The sequence below is a fragment of the Mesoplodon bidens genome (assembly GCF_964165515.1).
Source record: "Mesoplodon bidens genome assembly, chromosome: 13".
NCBI classification, from domain to species: domain Eukaryota; kingdom Metazoa; phylum Chordata; class Mammalia; order Artiodactyla; family Ziphiidae; genus Mesoplodon; species Mesoplodon bidens.
The window spans coordinates 26,596,365-26,613,318 of NC_138169.1; the positions used below are offsets into that span (position 1 = coordinate 26,596,365).

Genomic DNA, 16,954 nt, shown 5'->3' on the forward strand with positions numbered 1-16,954 from the left:
CCCAGGCTCATGGCTTTAAACACCTGTATCCCTTGTCTCCGAACACGAAATGGCCAGCACTTCTGACTCCTGACCTCTACCTGGGTACCGACTGAGCTCAAATTTAACATGTCTGGTAAAAGCATAATTCTCCACCCCCTTCTACCCCTAGTGTCCACTCTCCTCAAGGTACCACTGTCCACTCAGTCACCCCATACATCTCGATCTCAGCTCCCACAGGGGCTTATCACAATTTGTAATCCTGTACTAATTTATCTATGTACTGGCTTACCACACACACATGGATGGGACATAAGCTCCTTAAGGGCCAGGACCCCAACTGCTTGGTCTATTATCTCCAGTCGCAAGCAAGGTACAGGGCATCCACCGGGCTCAACCGACATCTGCTAATGGCCAGCATCATTGGGCACTTTGTGAGGACTCATGTCTCACATGCAGGTTTGATTCTAAGGTCAGCGTGCGAGGTAATCAGAGTCAGTGTCTTTGAAACTCTTTGAAACTCTAGGGAGGCACCAAATTGGAAACTGACACGCCAGCTCATTTTCCTCCCAGGAGGGAACAGACCATTGTTTCTAAACTTGCACCCAGATAAGCCTTGTGTTTAGGAGCCGGGTGTAGCAAAAACTGGTATTCTTGCGACTCAGTGGGGTCAAGTGAGGCCCAAAGGGGCCACAGAGTCACTGCAGGGAGGGACAACACACTCCCTGCACTCATCACTCTTTCAAAGTGCACAGGACTGAGTTCCCAGGTTAGGTGCAAGTGAGGGGACTTCACTGACCTGACCACCTACTGTGTGCAGTCTCAGGCCAAAGAGCCTCAGGCTTGCACTACCCTGACCACCTCTTGGGGTTGCAGAGAGCCCGTGGGACTGCACAGCCCCTGGGGAGCGTGGCTCGAGGAAGGCACCACCAGGGGAACTTTATTCATTCTCCTGCCGTGGTCTGTACAGAAGAGGTTATGGGTCCCTCTGGTAGGGCGTGGACTCTGTGCTGCCAGAGTCATTCTCTGAGTCATCTTTGCATCTGGGCACAGGCTGGAACTTGAGCAGGACAGGTGGGGTGAAGATGGAGGCCTTCACAGATGGGGATAGCATCTCCTCGGTGCTGGCAGAATCACTACAGGCTGAGGGCCTGTTCAGGAAACACAAAAGACATGGGTCCATGAGGGGGACACGGCACACAGGGCCATCAGTGGAACACACGACAAAACCCAGGCTGTGGGATGCCTCTCGATACATTACTGCTGCTGGAAATCCCTCCCATGGATGTTTGCTCAAGGCTGTTCATTGCAGCAATGTTTGTGATTGTGTAAACCTGGAGACAATCCAAACGTCCATCAGAAAACAGCTAAAAAAAACATGGTACAGGCATGCAGTGGACTATTCCACAGCTATTTAAGGAACAAAGTTGGTCTGTACATCCCAGCAAGTAAAGACACCCCAATGGTACAGTAATGGAAAGAACAAGTTGCTGAGAGGTACGTGCAGTACAATCCTGATTTGATTAAAAAAAATTAACCAATGTATTGGGACTCATATTTCATGTATTCATTTCTATATTGTGACCTTTTTTCCATAGAGTATGTTATGCTTTTGTAAACTTTTAGAAAACAATTTAAAATAATCCATTTTGGGGGATAGTGCCAAGATAGCACAGCTCACTTAGAAAGCAATACATAACAGGAGGCTAAAAATTGTCCCCATTAATGAAATACTTCAACAAGCAAGGGTAGTTGAGTAAATGATGCTCCGTCCACACAATGGGGTGGGTATTTTGCATCTATGATTACTGGTGAATTTCTAGGTATTTTTAATGACAGGGAAGCAACATGTTCCAGAACTGGCTGCAAAGCTGCTCACAGGACGCTCCTGACTATGTAACAAACTACTACCTGTGCACATACACTCATGTCCATGGGGAACACCTACAGCGAAACAGGGATATGTGCCAACAGTGGTTATTTCTGACCTTGGGAGTGAGAGTGATTGGTGTCTTTTTTGGGTAGTTTTCAAACTGTCTACAGTAACTAGATCCTGTTTTAGAATCTGAAAAATGGTAGTGCTTTTGAAAACTGTTCCTACCCTTTCCCTTGTAATTTCACTTCTGGAAATTCATCTTGAGATTCAGCAACAGCTTAGCACATGAAGATAGTGATGCCAGGGAATTCCCTGGAGGTCCAGTGGTTAGGACCCCGCATCTCACTGCCAAGGGCCCAGGCTCAATCCCTGGTCAGGGAACTAAGATCCCACAAGCCGCGCAGCAGGGCCAAAACAAACAAACAAACAAGAAACCAAAACCAAACAAACAAAACCCCCAGAAGCAGCAGGTGCAAGAAGGGCATGCTGACCTTCACCCGTTTTCTCTGGAAGCGGGAGATAACATATTTATGCCCATCCACCACATACATAGACACACACGCATGCACACACACACGCTGAGTGAGGGTACCGCACATGCTGGACGTCTGTCACACGGCCAAGGAAGCTGGCGTTCAAAGGGCTGTCAAGAAGTGGACAGCTCCCCAGGGCTTTAATGTTAAGTGCCAAAGGCAAGATTTTAAAATGGCATTGTCCGACTGAATCATAACTTTATTTTATTTATTTATTATTATTATTTTTTTGCGGTACGCGGGCCTCTCACTGTTGTGGCCTCTCCCGTTGCAGAGCACAGGCTCCGGATGCGCAGGCTCAGCGGCCATGGCTCACAGGCCCAGCCGCTCTGCAGCATGTGGGATCTTCCCGAACCGGGGCACGAACCCGTGTCCCCTGCATCGGCAGGCAGACTCTCAACCACTGCGCCACCAGGGAAGCCCTGAATCATAACTTTATTAAACCATGCCTAGAAAAAGCCAGATCTCTCGACAGATCTTTCTGGGGTGAGGAAAGTGTGCTAAAATTAATTGTGGTGATGCGTTCATACTGTGAATATACCAAAGACCTGTGGTGACCTGGCCCCCACTGTGGCCCTGCTGTTCTCGAGGCCCTGACGGTGCTCAATGCTTTACTGCTAAGCTTGGCTTTGTCACCTCACCACTGGCCACCCCCTGCTCTGTCACCGGCAGTCAGTCACCTTCACGCCTCTTCACGCCGCCTCCTTCCACCTGAGAGCCTCTTGCTTCCACTTAGACACAACTCATGGGTCTATACATTCGTGTGTCATCACGCCAAACATTTTAATTTCTGCATAGTATTCCATAATTATGTGAATGCACATTTGAGCTGTTTCCAGTCTCGCTCTTTCTAACTGACGCTGCCATAAACATTTTTATACACAATCGTTTTTTCTTTCCCTCAATCCTCTCCTTGGGGCCAGGTTCCAGGATGAAAAATACTAGACTGAAGAATTTGAGAACTGGCATGGCTCCTGATATGTTTTGACAGATTGCCTTTCGACAGGACTAAGCCTTCATTTTTGTACTTTAAAGGAGACCATCGAGGACTTCCCTGGTGGCGCAGTGGTTAAGAATCCGCCTGCCAGTGCAGGGGACATGGGTTTGATCCCTGGTCCGGGAAGATCCCACATGCCGTGGAGCAAGTAAGCCCACGCGCCAAAACTACTGAGCCTGCACTCTAGAGCCCGCGAACCACAACTACTGAGCCTGCATGCCTAGAGCCTGTGCTCTGCAACAAGAGAATCCACCGCAATGAGAAGGCCATGCACCACAACGAAGAGTAGCCCCCGCTCACCGCAACTAGAGAAAGCCTACGAGCAGCAACGAATACCCAACGCAGCCAAAAATAAATTAATTAAATTTAAAAAGAAAGAAGAAATTAAAAAGAAGAAGAAATGCAGTACTGACACATGCTACAACATGGGTGAACTTTGCAAATGTTATGCTAACTGAGAAAAGCCAGTCACAAAAGACCAATTTATGGTATGGTTCCATTTACATAAAATGTCCAGAACTGACAAACCTATAGCGACAGAAAGTAGGTTAGTAGTTGCCTAGGGCTGAGGGAGAGGGAGGGCCGAACAGGCAGAGGACTTTCGGGGCAGGGAAACTATTCCATACAACACTGTAATAGTGGACACATGTCATTATACATTTGTCCAAAACCATAAGATGTACATCACCAGGAGTGACCCTAACGTGAACCATGGACTTTACATAATGACACGTCAATGTAGGTCATAGTTTGTATTAAAGGTTCCACTCTCTGGCGGATGTTGATCGCGGGGGGAGGCTGGGGGGGGAGGGCAGAGGGATATGGAACTCTCTGTACTTGCAGCTCAGTTTTACTGTAAACCCTAAACTACTCTAAAAAACGAAATCTATTTGAAAATTTTAAAAAGAATGAGTGCTGCTACAACATGGATGAACCACAAAAACATTAACCAACTGAAAGGAGCCAGATACAAAGACCACATATCTTATGATACCATTTATAGCAAACGTCCAGAACAAGCAAATCTATAGAGACAGAAAGTGCTGAAGAGGGGCGAGTGGAAGAGTGAGGGCTATGGGTTTCTCGGGTGAGGAAAGTGTGCTAAAATTAATTGTGGTGATGCATTCGTAACTGTGAATATACCAAAGACCATAGAGTTGTGTGTTTATTTATTTATTTAATCGTTTTTGGCCACACCTTGCAGCTTGTGGGATCTTAGTTCCCCAATCAGGGATGGAACCTGGGCCCCCTGCAGTGGAAGCACAGAGTCCTAACCACTGGACTGCCAGGGAAGTCCCAGGAATTGTATATGTTAAATGGGCGAATTATACCATGTGAATAATACCTCAATAAAGCTGTTAAAAAAAAAAGTCATCTGATGCAATGAAGCACTAAACATTCAATGACATGGGAAATACTTGACAAAAACGGTAATAAAAAACCCATATTCAGTAAATCCCTGCTTTGCAAAACACGCATGTAGATAAAGCACGGGGCTGCCCACAGCTGATTGAATCGTTCCCTTCTATTGGCCTCTGGGCTGTTTGTTTCTGGTTTCCCACCAGCACAAACACTAGGAAGGGGGAGCAACCTTCCAGCACCCCTGACGACATTAGGGTCCCTCCTGGAAGTGGGAGTGACCATCACACTGAATATCCTTCCAGCCCTCATGCAGGCTGCTCAGAGGCCAGATGGTTCGGGGGCACACTTACCAGGGGAAGCCAGGGCAGTGGAGCTTGTGTGCATTGTTCCTGGCCAAGTACGAGAAGTGGAAGCCTCCAGGATTGAAGACCAAGGGGGTCAGATCGACTACGTGGCTGCAAGACAGGGCGGGGCGGGGGACACACTCAGCTCTGGGCTCCTCCAGGGTGGGGGGTGCCTCCCCAGCCTCGGGGGCACGGGGGCTCCGTACTCAGGCAGACCTCTGAGCCCCAACTCCTCCCTGGGACCAGGAGAGGAAGGACCACTCAGGATTGCAGGATGGATCCACTAAGAGAGGGGAGGGAATCACAGCCCAGCTAGCACAAAGCAGGCTCTCCCAAACCCTCCCGTCTCATTTGCCTCGGGCCCGGGATAAATCCTCCCACCTCTTCGGGTTCGATGACAGGCCGGTCCAGTTCAGTTTTGCTTCAGACCTCGAAACTTCCAATTGCTCCATCTGCAGCAAACAAAAGAAACTTTAGGACAAGGGTGGGATCCTCATCGTGAAGAGAAACACCTTCTCCAAGAACTATGAGAACGATGTGCCTTCCAGTCAATCAGCAAACACACCAGGCTCATCCTCGGTGCCACCTGGAGCTTGGTATTAGGGGGATGGGGCCCGGCGTGGGGGCTGGGAGCCAACAGAGGAGATCCCAGCCCCGCCTGGGGGACAGGTGACAGATAAGCGGGAGTCAGGAAGGGTAGGTGAGTCGGAAGGGCACTGCAGAGGTACTTACAGGGCAGCCTGGAGAATGACACACACGGGGAGAGGCAGGCTTCAGGCGTCCCTTGGGAGTCCCAGAATTGCGCCAAGTTCACTGAGGCCAGGCAGGCGGAGCCCTGTGCCTCCCCCAGCCCGACTCTGCGAGCAGAGCAGCCCCCTTTCATCTATCTACTGCTGCCTGCAGAGAAAGTTCTGGGAACCACTGCTGTGGGACCGGGCATCGCTGGGGTGCTTCTGAGCAGGGGGTTAGAGGCTACCCCTCCCAGGGTCACTGACCGACGTGCTGGGCAGCGGAGGGAAGGGGCCAAAGACCCTGGGCAGGGTGTAGACAGAGGTTGATGGGGCCACCATGGAGGCCATGGTGGTGGCAGGCAGTGGCAGCAGGGTTGGTGGCAGACACGGGAAGGTCGACCGGTCCCGCAAGAGGATGGGTTCTGGTTTTCGGTTTTGGCTTGCTTCTCTTCTTCTTGGCATCTGGGACAGAAGGTGTCGGTGAGCACCTACCCCAAGGCCCAAACAGGTTGGGGGGGCGCCAAACACAGGCCCTCCAACAAGGAGGGAGGCAGGCCCACAAAGGGCATCACTACTGACGGGCACGAACACGCGCCACCTCACTGGCCCCAAAACCACCCCACAGGGAAACAGTACTTTTGTCTCTATCTTACGAGTGGAGCGGGAAGCTCGAACTATACAAGGCCCAGGCAGGGGCCACGCCGGGCTGTCTGCCTTCCAGGGCAGAATTTCACAGTAAGTGATGGAGTGTCACCGCCAAGGAGGGCTGGGCTTGGCCCGAACAGGTTGGCCTGCCACCCACCCTCCCAGGCATGGCCCAAAGCCCTGGAGTCTGCCAGCACCCCAGTGGGGTGTCCAGTCCCCAGACAGTGAGCCCACCGACTACGCGCAGCCCCGGGTCATCCTGGGGGTGTGCAAAGGGTGCACGGGGAGGAATTCTTGCAGAGGTGGGCTTGGGGAGGAACCTAGGGCCTGCACCTCCTCTCTCCTGTTCTAATGAGCCTGGGTCTTTCTACTGTTCAAAGCTGGGTCCCACCAGCAAAGAAGGAGTTAACAAGCCCCTCCTGCAGCCTCTCAGATGGCTCATCTAGAGTGAGATAAGCACTGCCAGGGAGCACTGGCTGGAGGCTGAGCGCCTCCCCTGAGTCTTAGTCCAGCTCCACCACACCTGTGTGGCCTACACATGCCGGACAACCTCCGTGGGCCTCCATTTCGTCTTCTGTAAAACAGGGATAAATAACACCACACCAACATCTTGGGAGGCCGCGGTAAGAGGTACACATGCTGTGGGTCCAGCTGTTGGATGAACGGTGCCGTGGGACCCCCCCCCAGGTGAGCTGGGCCCCCCAATGTGAGGCGAGACAAAGAAGCCCAACACCACCATCCATCCCTGAACACAGACACTCCCAAGGACCAAATCCAAACCTCATCAAGGCTTTAGAACGACTATCCAAGAAACAGGCAGAGGGGGAAGAGCAAACACACCAGCGGACCCAGACAACAGATACAAACCCATCGAGTGGGTCCCCCAAAGAACAACACAGTTCTTTAGTCCATAGCATCGGGGAAAGGTGAGGGCATCCCGCGTCAAAAGGAACTTCAAAAGACGAGGACAAAATCCCCACCTGCCACCCTGTGTGGCCACTAATGAGGCCGCCTCTCATTTCACTCTCGCGGGGCCCGGAGTGTACACGAATTTGCCTCCCACCCAAACAGTGTGCAGGCCTCGCCGGATCCTGATTGACAGACCGAGCGTAGACAGCCTTCTGTGGACCACCGGGGAGCTGTGAGTCAGGTCAGCCAGGCGGCTTGAGCCCAGCGCGGATGGAGCCTCACCCTGGGAGTATAAGTACACGCGGTGGATGCGCTTCTTGAGCTGCTCCAGGCGCTGGTGCATCTCCAGGGCGCCCATGCTGTTGCAACAGTTCAGCTCCCTCTGGACGGCACACGAGACCTTGGCCTGCGACGACAGCGGGAGAGGCAGGGAGGAGGAAGCCGGACGCGTGAGCCGCCTGGCCAGGGCCGCCTCCTGAAAGACCCCTCCCAGCAGCTCAAGCAGGGCAGACACCGGCGCCCCCGCCCCCACCTCGGAACCCCGGGGTCCCGCCCCCCCGGGCCCGCACCCAGAGGAAGGACAGGAGCCCGCGCCGCTCGCACTCCGCCTGCTTGCCCTTGCGCACCACCTTCTCGGCCAGCGCCGGGTTGCGGTCGAGGCTGAGGAAGGGGAGGCGCAGCGCGCGCTCAGTGTAGGTCGCCACCTGCCTCTCGAAGTCCTCCTCGGAGATGAGCTGGCAGAAGGTCACACCCTGGGGGAACTCGCTGTCGAACTCGTCCAGAACCTCCATTCTCGAGGGCGTCGGCTGCCGGGCTGCCTGGCTGCCTGGGGGCGGAGCGGCCGTCGGGGACGGCCCACTCCACCGGCCCCAGGAGGAGAGGAGGGAGACCCCCCGAGGGCCAGAGCTCGGGTCACCATCCAGGCGGGGCCACCGGGATCCGGGCGCGCCCACCCCACCCGCCCAGGTCAGGGAGAGGAGGGGTCAGCCCCAGAAGGCCAGGCCCGGGGACGCACCTTTGTCCCCCTTCCGCCACGCCTACGCAGGCTCTCTCCGCGCGCGCCGCCGCACCGACAACTCCGGCCAGTCTCGGGAGACCGCGGGCCAATCCGTGCGAGACGGCCGCACGTGACAATGCCGGCCGCTCTGCGCATGCGCCGTCACGCTTCGACGGGGCGGCCGGTGGGACGCAGGTACCCCTGGCGGAGGCCCACACCCCAGGGTCCTGCCCGTGGCCACGTCAACTTTCACAACTTCTTTAAGGCGCTCGGCCCCTGGCCGGACTCCAGTACCTCCCATCCTGGCTGCTCCCCTCCTCCTCACCATCTATAGACAAGGTCGCAGGAGTTCTTTCTGCCCCCAACTCCTCCTCACCGTCTGTAGACAAGGCCGCAGGAGTTCTTTCTGCCCCCAACTCCTCTAGCCCCGGACTTTTCACGCTCCTCTGACTTCCTCTCCCGCTTCTATCCTGTCTCCTCTCCTCATGAGGGTCCTGTCTTTACCATACCTTCTTAGACATCTTACCCACTTCTTAGTCCCAACCTAGAACTGACTTAACTAACCCCAAGTCCCTTGAGTTACAGACCCACATCTAAGTGTCCCCAGGGGACGTTTCCTGGGCATCTCACGCTCAGCACATCCGGATTGGCACGCAGCTTCTTCCCTCCCACCCTGAAATCTGCTTCTCTTTTCCCTCTCCTACTTGGTCAGTGGCCGACCCCACCATCCACCCCAGCCGCTGAGGGGTTGCGTCCTGGACTGCTTAGTTCAGGTCCCCTCCTAACCCACCCCCCTCTCCATCAGCCCTGTGATCCGTGGAGTGCACCTGAGATTTTTTCACTTCCTACCACCAAACGGCCAGCTCCAGCTCTCCCCAACACAGGAGGTAGCATTCACTTCCTCTTGCTTTGATGTCACAGATCAAGATGGACACAACCAAGGAGGGAGAAGGTCTGGCCTGTGCATCTCGCCTACGGGTGCAGGCAGACTCAGATACACCTGCATCCAAATCTCTGCCACCATTCTGCCACCTGCCCCAGGCAGGTGGCCCCCGATGTGAGGCGGGGTCCATATGACTTACAAAATCAGATTTGACTTTAAAATACATAGTAGGTGCCTTTTTAAAAACAGGACAAGCATCCTCTGAGAAGTCAGGCAGACCCCTGATTAACACCCCCATCATGTTATGCTTATAATACTTTACACTTTTTCTGTTTATTTGGACTTTTAAAGTGTATTGTGCCAGGCGCTGCCAAGAAAGAAAAAACTACATGCTCCCTGCCTTCAGGGGCTCCCCATTTAAAGAGGGCTTCAGCCACAGGGAGAAAAATGTGATCTAACATGCTCTGGTGGAGGAACATCGGATGTCTTGGAGCCCAGGGAAGGCTTCCCAGAGGAGGGGACATTTGAGCAGAGCCCTGAGTTCACAAGCCTCTCCCAGCAAGGGCAGGAGATAGCTGCATGGGGGTCTTTGGCCAATGGGTACAGAATCTGCACGAGAGCAAGAGGTGGCCACCTCCAGCCATGGGCCTAAGTCAGGTGAACTTGGGATGGAGGAACCCCAAGGGGTCAGGTCTGGGAGACAGAGGAGCATGTGTCATTTCCCCTCATCCTCCCCGGGATGCCAGGGCTTCTACGCCCAGGGTGGGGGTGAAGCCAGGGTCCCTCTGTGCTCAACCATTGGTGAGGGGTACTCCCAAATGCCCATCCGGAGACCTGAGCCTCCTCTCAAGGAGACAGGCTTGAGTGGCTGTCACTGGGCACATCAAAATCTTTTGTGTCTGGTCCTGATGCTGGAGGTGACCCTGCAAGCACGCCTGGGGCCAGGCTTCTTGGCCGTTGGGCTCCACTCCCCCCGATTCCAGCTGTGAGGGTGGGCATGCCAGGCACCTCACAGTCTCTCCTGCAGGCTCAGGGCAGCACATGTCCCTGTAAGAGAACAAGTGGGCATGGTTGGAGGACGTGAGCTGCAGGCTTTGTATCCCGAGTCCACTGTCCACCCAGCTAGTGCTGCTCCTGCTGAGAACCCAGGAGAACATTCTCTCCAGAGCTTGGCCCTCCCCAGGCCTTCCAGGAGGGCTGGGCCCAGGGCACCTCCACATAGTCAAGGTTGTTGAGCTGGCTCTGAGCCAGGCCTGGGCAGACCCTCCGTGCAAAGCAATGGGCCTCTTTCTCCACAGGGCCCTGACCAAACCTCAAGTCCACAGGCTTACCTGGGAGCTGGTTGTAAAGATCCTCTTCAAACCATAGCTTTTCTGAGTCGGAGGCCTCTGCCCCTTCCCCCTGCCTAGCCATGATCCAGATGGACAGGTTGGCGGAGGACCTCCCAGCTCTGCCCTCACCTGATCCTCCGATGGAGAGTCCAGACCAGCTCCACACCTGCGCTTTACTGCTGGTTAGTGGAGTGAGGCAGCAAGACTCCCCCCCACCCCCCAGGCACTGTGGGTGGTGGGCTGGGCCTGACTGATGCCCTTTCATCATTGCACTGCTTCCCAGTGGCCCACAGTAGTGCAACAGGGAAAGAGTGTCAGGCAGGCCTGCCAGTGCCTCTCCCAGTGGTAGGTGGGGATCTGAGACCTGGAATGCAGGCCCACAGGGGCCTGGGGCGGGGCCTCTGCCTGGGGAAAGGGTGCCCTCTGACCCCAGAGGCCCAGGCCTGGCCAGGATCTCAAGTTTCCATGGAGAAGGGATCGGAGCTGGGCAAGGGGGAGGGGAGGGCCTGCAGGTCCAGGGGCCAGGCCTGGGGAGGGAAAGTGGCAGTGTGGGGGAAAGGGTCCCCAAGGCTGGTCCCAGATGCTTTGACAATATCATTGCACTGCTCCTCAAAGCACAGTAGTGCAACCTCGTCAGAGCACCTGCGGCCAGCAGCGGGGAGCCCCACCACCCCCAATACACGCAGAGCGGGAAGCTCAACCGTGGGTGGGTGGGGCTAGGGGCCCATTCCTAGACAGCAGGGCGGGGAGGGGATTTCAGTGGGTCTGCGGTCCTCGGAGTCCTCAGGACCCCAGAGGGGCCGGACCCTCCCCAGCACCCTCCAGATTGCCGTGGGGTTGCGACCCCAGACTGAGGGGCAGCTCCACACCCTGAGCGGGAGCGCGCCCGGGAAAGGGCGCACACACAAAGGAGAGGGGCCCGCGCTCCAACGCGGTCCGAAGCCCACTCGCGCCTGGGGCGGGAGTGGACATAGCCCGACGACCCTGCGCCCTCCCGCGGCCTGAGGCTCCGGCAGAAGAAGAGTGGTCCCACTCCGGGCCGACGCGCCCCTGCCGACTCAGGCCCCCATCCTTGGCCCGTGGCTCCTGGCCCCCAAGTTGGGCTCCGCATTCTGTCCCAACAGATTCCCTGCCCGGCGGCCCAGAGCGAAGAAGAGGAATGGGGGGCTTCCCGTCCCTCTAGGGTCACCTGCCCGGAGGGGGCGCCCGGGGTCTGGGCTGCGCCCCTCCACACCGCCCGCTGGGTAGGGCCGCCCTGCCCGCGCCCCCACCTCGGACCCAGTTACTCACGCGGCGGGACTCCCTTTCAGCCCCGGGCCGGGGCAGGACTCGGGAGGTTGCGGGGAGAGGTCCCGGCGGCCGTCAGCCCGCGCTGCCCCCCAGGACCACTCCGCACCTCGTGGCGCCCTCCCGCCGCCGGCTCCATCTTTAACTCGCTGACAGGCGGCGGCCCAGCCCCCGGCTCCTTAGCATAGCGCCGCGCTCATTGGCCGGCGCCGGCGGGGGCTTCGCCTTCTGCACGCCCATTGGCTGAGGCCGGAGCGATTTCAAAATAGCCTGCGGGCCCGGATTGGCCCGGCGCGGGCAGAGGCTGAGGCTCCGCGGTTTTAACAATGAGTTCTACAAACACTTTCTCCCCATTCATAACTTATCAAAGGGAACTTTGCCCGCCTTTTCGCAGCTCTAGTCTCGGTGAGTTTTCTCGCCGCGCGGGCGAGCGCTCTTGGAAGCCCAGTGGGGGGCGCCGGCCGCGCGGCCAAGCCCGCTGGGGAGGGGGCTACGACTGGAGGAAAATGTCCGGACCCGCGGTCAAGCCTGCACCAACTCGACCGCTGCCTGCCCCGTTTTGCAAACTGAAGTTGCTCCCTGTGCCTCTCGGATGGCATGTTCGGCTGCGGTGGACTTCCTGGCTGAGGTAGCCACCTCCCCACCCAATCCCACCGCATCGCCCGACTTGACCCAAATGAGATTTGTCTGAAGCCCAAGGGTGGGCCTGGCCTGCGGGACCCGGTCTTGGAGCCCCTGGAGGCTTGTGGATCTGTGGGAGGCACGGGGAAGGGGGCGTCGCTTGGGTCCCTGCGTGACTGTGGATAAGCATTCATTAAATGCTTCCGCAGGGCTGATGACCCGGAAGGATGTACACCGCCCGCCTGGCCCTCATAGAGCTGAAGTGTGTGTTGGAGCGGGTGGTGCTTAAGCTACTGTGCATCTGGGCCGCCTCCTCTTTTATTCTCTCAGTCCAGTGGCTGAGAGCAAATGTTTTGGACGCAGGCAGAGCTGGGTTTGAATCTTTAGCAACCTCGGTTGCCTCCTCTGCAAAATTAAGATGACAATTGAATGTGCTATGCTTCATAGGGTTGTTGCCAGGAGCAAATGAGATGCTCTGTAAATCGTTGGCCCAGTGCCTGGCACGTAGTTTTCAATAAATGAGAGCGCGGCTGCTGCTGCGGTTTTAATTTTTGGTCTTGTACTGCATTCTGCCTGCAGCCCTCTCACCTGCTCCCACAGCTTTGGCCTTGATTTCCCAAGGATTCTTACATGCTGTGTACTGTTGGAGTCTGCTCTTAATTAACACTCCTCACTTTTGTATGTGTGGTGGTAGGGAGGTAGCAGAGGCAGAAGTGGGCTCTTAGAGCCCAGAGGGGCCAGGGGTGGATCAGAGGAATGCCCCTTAGATTTGCACTGTGGGCCACACTTTTGATGCCCCGCCTACACCCCCTTAGCACTCACCTCTACCGAAAGGATGTTCCCTGCTGGCACCTTCGGCTCTGCTTGAGGGCTTCATTCTGGCTGTAGAATACAGGGCAAGTGGGAAGTGCTGCAGAGTAATCCTCCCACCTGCCCAGCAGCCCTCAGCCAATGAGAGAAGATATGCTGGTTGGATAAGTACCCCCACTTTCTTGCCCCGTGGTTGGGACTTTTTTTTTTTTTTTTTTTTTTGCGGTACACGGGCCTCTCACTGTTGTGGCCTCTCCCGTTGTGGAGCACAGGCTCCGGACGTGCAGGCTCAGCGGCCATGGCTCACGGTCCCAGCCACTCCGCGGCATGTGGGATCTTCCCGGACCGGGGCACGAACCCGTGTCCCCTGCATCGGCAGGCGGACTCTCAACCACTGCGCCACCAGGGAAGTCCGGTTGGGACAACTTTGATGCATGTTCTACATGGGGGCCCAGCGCTCCCCGGTGGGATGAAGCCCTAGTTGCTCACAGGGGTGACTTGCTCAGTAATGCAACCTTCACCAGCTGCCTTGCCTGCTCCTCTGAGCCCCACTCTTCTGCCCTAGTGTTTTCTGGGATCACTTCCCAACCATCTGCTTGGACTCCTGTCTCAGGTCAGGTGAGTGATGGGAGAGAAGTGGAGACTTGTAGACGATGCTCAAGAGGTTTGAGCAGAGCAGGACCTCATGGGGGAGGGGACAGGGGCATAAAGGGCCTAATTATGACCCTCCTCCCCTCAGGCAGGTCTCACAACTGGCTAGAGCTTTTCTCCCACCCCCTAAGGTCACTTGATTTCTCAGAAGTAAGGTGCTCTGCTCACCCTCCTCCAAGACCCTTCCAACCAGTTGCCACCCCCAGCCTCTCCTTCAGCTCTTTCATTCTCCTGCAGGAAAGTGGCAGCTTCCCAAGCCTCTCTGACTGTAATCTCCACCATAACCTCTAGAGGTCACCCACGCACCAGCAAAATAGCTATTACCTTCCTTTATCAGGGCCCGCCTATTTATTGCTCCTTTCTTTCAATTGCAATGCTTTGCCGGCTCAAATTGTGCCTCTTCTTCCAGGAAGCCTTCTCAGATGTCTGCAGCTGGCAGTTCTCTGTGGTTATCTTCCCTTGCAATATCTTTTGAAGTTTTGTTAGGGCGTCCGGACTTTGGAAGTTTACAGTGGGGCCTGAGATGCCACACGTCTGGGCCAGCTGGGTGTGTGGGGTGCCATCTGCACCGAGAGAGATCCTGCGATGCGAATTTCCAGCAGATGAGCAGAGTCCTGACCCAGTGCTTGGTCAAAGGCAAGTGTCCAGACTGTCACAACTGCCAGTGGAGGGGTGCCAGGAGGAGGGGGCGCACCTCAAGGGATGAGGGGCTGGAGAGCCTGTGCCCGTCCCAGCTGGTAGGGAGTTGGGCTCCTGCTACCTCTCTGAGGCCCCAGCCCTCATCAGGAAGGTTCATGAAGCTCAGGGGCTGGGGAACTGGGGTCACTGGGGCCATTGGACCATCTGAGGGTGGAGAGGGAGCTGTGATGGCCCTGGGCAGTGTTGGGAGTGCACGGAAGAGCATCAGAGAGGTTTGGACGGGTTCAGCTGCCATCTGTGGGACAGAGGATTTGCACTGAGGAAGAGATGCTGAACTGGGCCAGCTGGCAGCTCCTGGTCGCCCCCAGGCTCACAGCAAAATGCAACCACAGGCCAATATTCTTTAATCATAAAGGCACTTGAGAACCCCTACAAACTCAAAGTCCCCCCCAAGAGTGGCCCTGCAGATGACCCACCCTGCTGCCCTCCACCCGCAGGTCCACGGCGCTCAGAGTTCATCGTGGCCTGCAGAGGCCTCCACGCTGGGCTTGATGAAGATGCCTTCCATGGCCTTCCATCTATTGTGGGTGTTGGCGCTAGGCATGCCGTGCACCTCGAGCTGCCCCCGGATGGGGCTCCCGTACTGCTCGCCGGTGACCGACAGGAACACGGAAGTGCCCACGTGCTGGAAGCGCACAGCGGCCTCCCGCTCCCAGTGCTGCCCCGAGCAGCGCACCATCCACAGGTCCAGGTCATCACCCTCGCCGTCCTCCCCAAAGGCGCTCACCTCCTGTGGGGGCGGGGGTGGTGTGGGAGGACAGTGGTCACGCATGACAAAGGGCACACTGAGTCCCCCATGGGCAATTGCCTGGCAGCTGCACTCACACCCAGGTCCTTCCCTGCACCTCTCTGAGCCTCAGCTTCCACAGCTGCAAACTGGGACACCACCACCCCCACCCCCAGCATCCAGAAGGGCCCCCCCAACACCAGCTCTTCAAACACACGCACACCCCACCTCATCTGCCTGGACGGTGACCAGTGGCCCCCACAGATCCAAGACATCCCCCTCCTTCCTCCTCTGGGTTTCTCCTGTCCTAACCCCTCTGACCCTCACTCAGCATCAAGTCCACCCTTCAGGCTGACAGCCAAGGTTCTATTATCTCATCCTTTCCTTCTGATAGCCTCCCCAAAGCACCCTCTGTTCCAGTACCACCTCCCACCCAGTTCCAATGAACTCCGCTCACAGGCTCTTCCCCAGGCCTGGAAAGATGCCCTTCTCTCTGCGGCCTGGCGGACTCCTACTCATCCTTCCAGGCCCAGGCCCAGTTCCTCCTCCCCGCGGGGTTCCCATTCCCCGCCCCAATGGCCATGCGGATCCCCCTCCTGTGTCCAACTCGCCCCCAGGAGTGGAGCTATCCAGACAGACAGCTCTTCCAGTCTGTGTCCCCGCTGGGCTGGGGACTCCAGGGGGCAGGACCCTGGCGTAGTCACCTCTGTATCCCCAGAGGGGGCGCTCGGCAAACACTTCTGACTTGTAATTCCCGTTTCACCCAGGAAGCTGGGGCTCCGAGCAGATGCCGGGACGCTCGCACACACGCCAGGGCCTCACCTGGTTGTGGGATAGCGGCGACGGGAAGTGGTGCGTGTGCAGGTTCTTGCCGGTGAGCACGTGCGTCAGTCGCACAGCCTGCCCGCAGCGCACCGGGGACCCGCGCGGACATCCGCCCTCGGAGCCGCCGCGGATCCGCCAGTAGCTGTTGGCGTCGTCAGACGCCTCCACGCCGGTCACCGACTGCTGGCCGCTGCCTGGGGGGCGACATCCCACCCCCGGGGTCGCTGTCAACGCGGGAACTCCGACCCTCGACCCGGACACCATCAGCTTTCCCGGACAACCTCAACCCTGGGATCCAACGGCTCCCCCAGCCCCCGCCCGCCTCCGGCCGCACTCCAAGTCCCTTGGCCCGCAGCTCCGAACGGCATCCCGAAGACCCCCTCGAACGGCCGGCCTGTGCCCCTCGGCCCCCAACTACTCCAGCCCCTGATGACACCCAGCCCCCTGGCCCGCAGAACCCCGCCGTCAGACCCCAGCCCCGGCCCGCGCACCGGATCCGTATTTGATGTCGTGCGAGTGCAGCCGCACCCGGTGCTGCGTGTTGAGCAGCTTCAGCACCGACCCGCAGGTCACGAGCCCCGCGCCGGTCTTGACGGCACAGCTGCCCGGGACCGAGATCGCCAGCAGCAGCCCCAGCAGCGCCGTGCCCGCAGCTCGGCCGCGGCCCGCGCTCCACATCGCCCCGGCCGGGCTCCGGCAACTCGGGCCCTGGTCGCTTCCGTCTCCGCTGCCGGCCAATCCGGCTCT

At 57.2% G+C, this 16,954-nt stretch overlaps 1 protein-coding gene and 1 pseudogene across 2 annotated transcripts; both read right to left on the reverse strand.

Moving 5' to 3' along the window:
- Window positions 1-901: 901 nt before the first annotated feature.
- Window positions 902-8,717, reverse strand: LOC308626716 (annotated as a pseudogene). Its single transcript, XR_014017909.1, has 8 exons — window positions 8,392-8,717; window positions 8,003-8,202; window positions 7,659-7,782; window positions 6,068-6,284; window positions 5,824-5,900; window positions 5,473-5,543; window positions 5,098-5,202; window positions 902-1,130 (listed from the first exon to the last, which is right to left on the reverse strand). The product of XR_014017909.1 is annotated as an uncharacterized misc_RNA (transcript).
- Window positions 8,718-14,982: 6,265 nt separating this feature from the next.
- SDF2L1 (stromal cell derived factor 2 like 1) lies at window positions 14,983-16,944 on the reverse strand. Its single transcript, XM_081252883.1, has 3 exons — window positions 16,699-16,944; window positions 16,205-16,401; window positions 14,983-15,385 (listed from the first exon to the last, which is right to left on the reverse strand). Exons 1-3 carry the CDS (start codon window positions 16,883-16,885, stop codon window positions 15,104-15,106), a joined length of 666 nt encoding a protein of 221 aa, XP_081109009.1. The 5' UTR covers window positions 16,886-16,944; the 3' UTR covers window positions 14,983-15,103.
- Window positions 16,945-16,954: the final 10 nt, after the last annotated feature.

Excerpts from the sequence above, each read along its gene's own strand:
- SDF2L1 (XM_081252883.1), bottom strand. The coding sequence starts at position 16,885 with ATGTGGAGCGCGGGCCGCGGCCGAGCTGCGGGCACGGCGCTGCTGGGG. Across the intron at positions 16,402-16,698 it reads CGACATCAAATACGGATCCG|GCAGCGGCCAGCAGTCGGTG; the intron begins GTGCGCGGGCCG and ends GTCGCCCCCCAG. Across the intron at positions 15,386-16,204 it reads CGCCGCTATCCCACAACCAG|GAGGTGAGCGCCTTTGGGGA; the intron begins GTGAGGCCCTGG and ends CCGCCCCCACAG.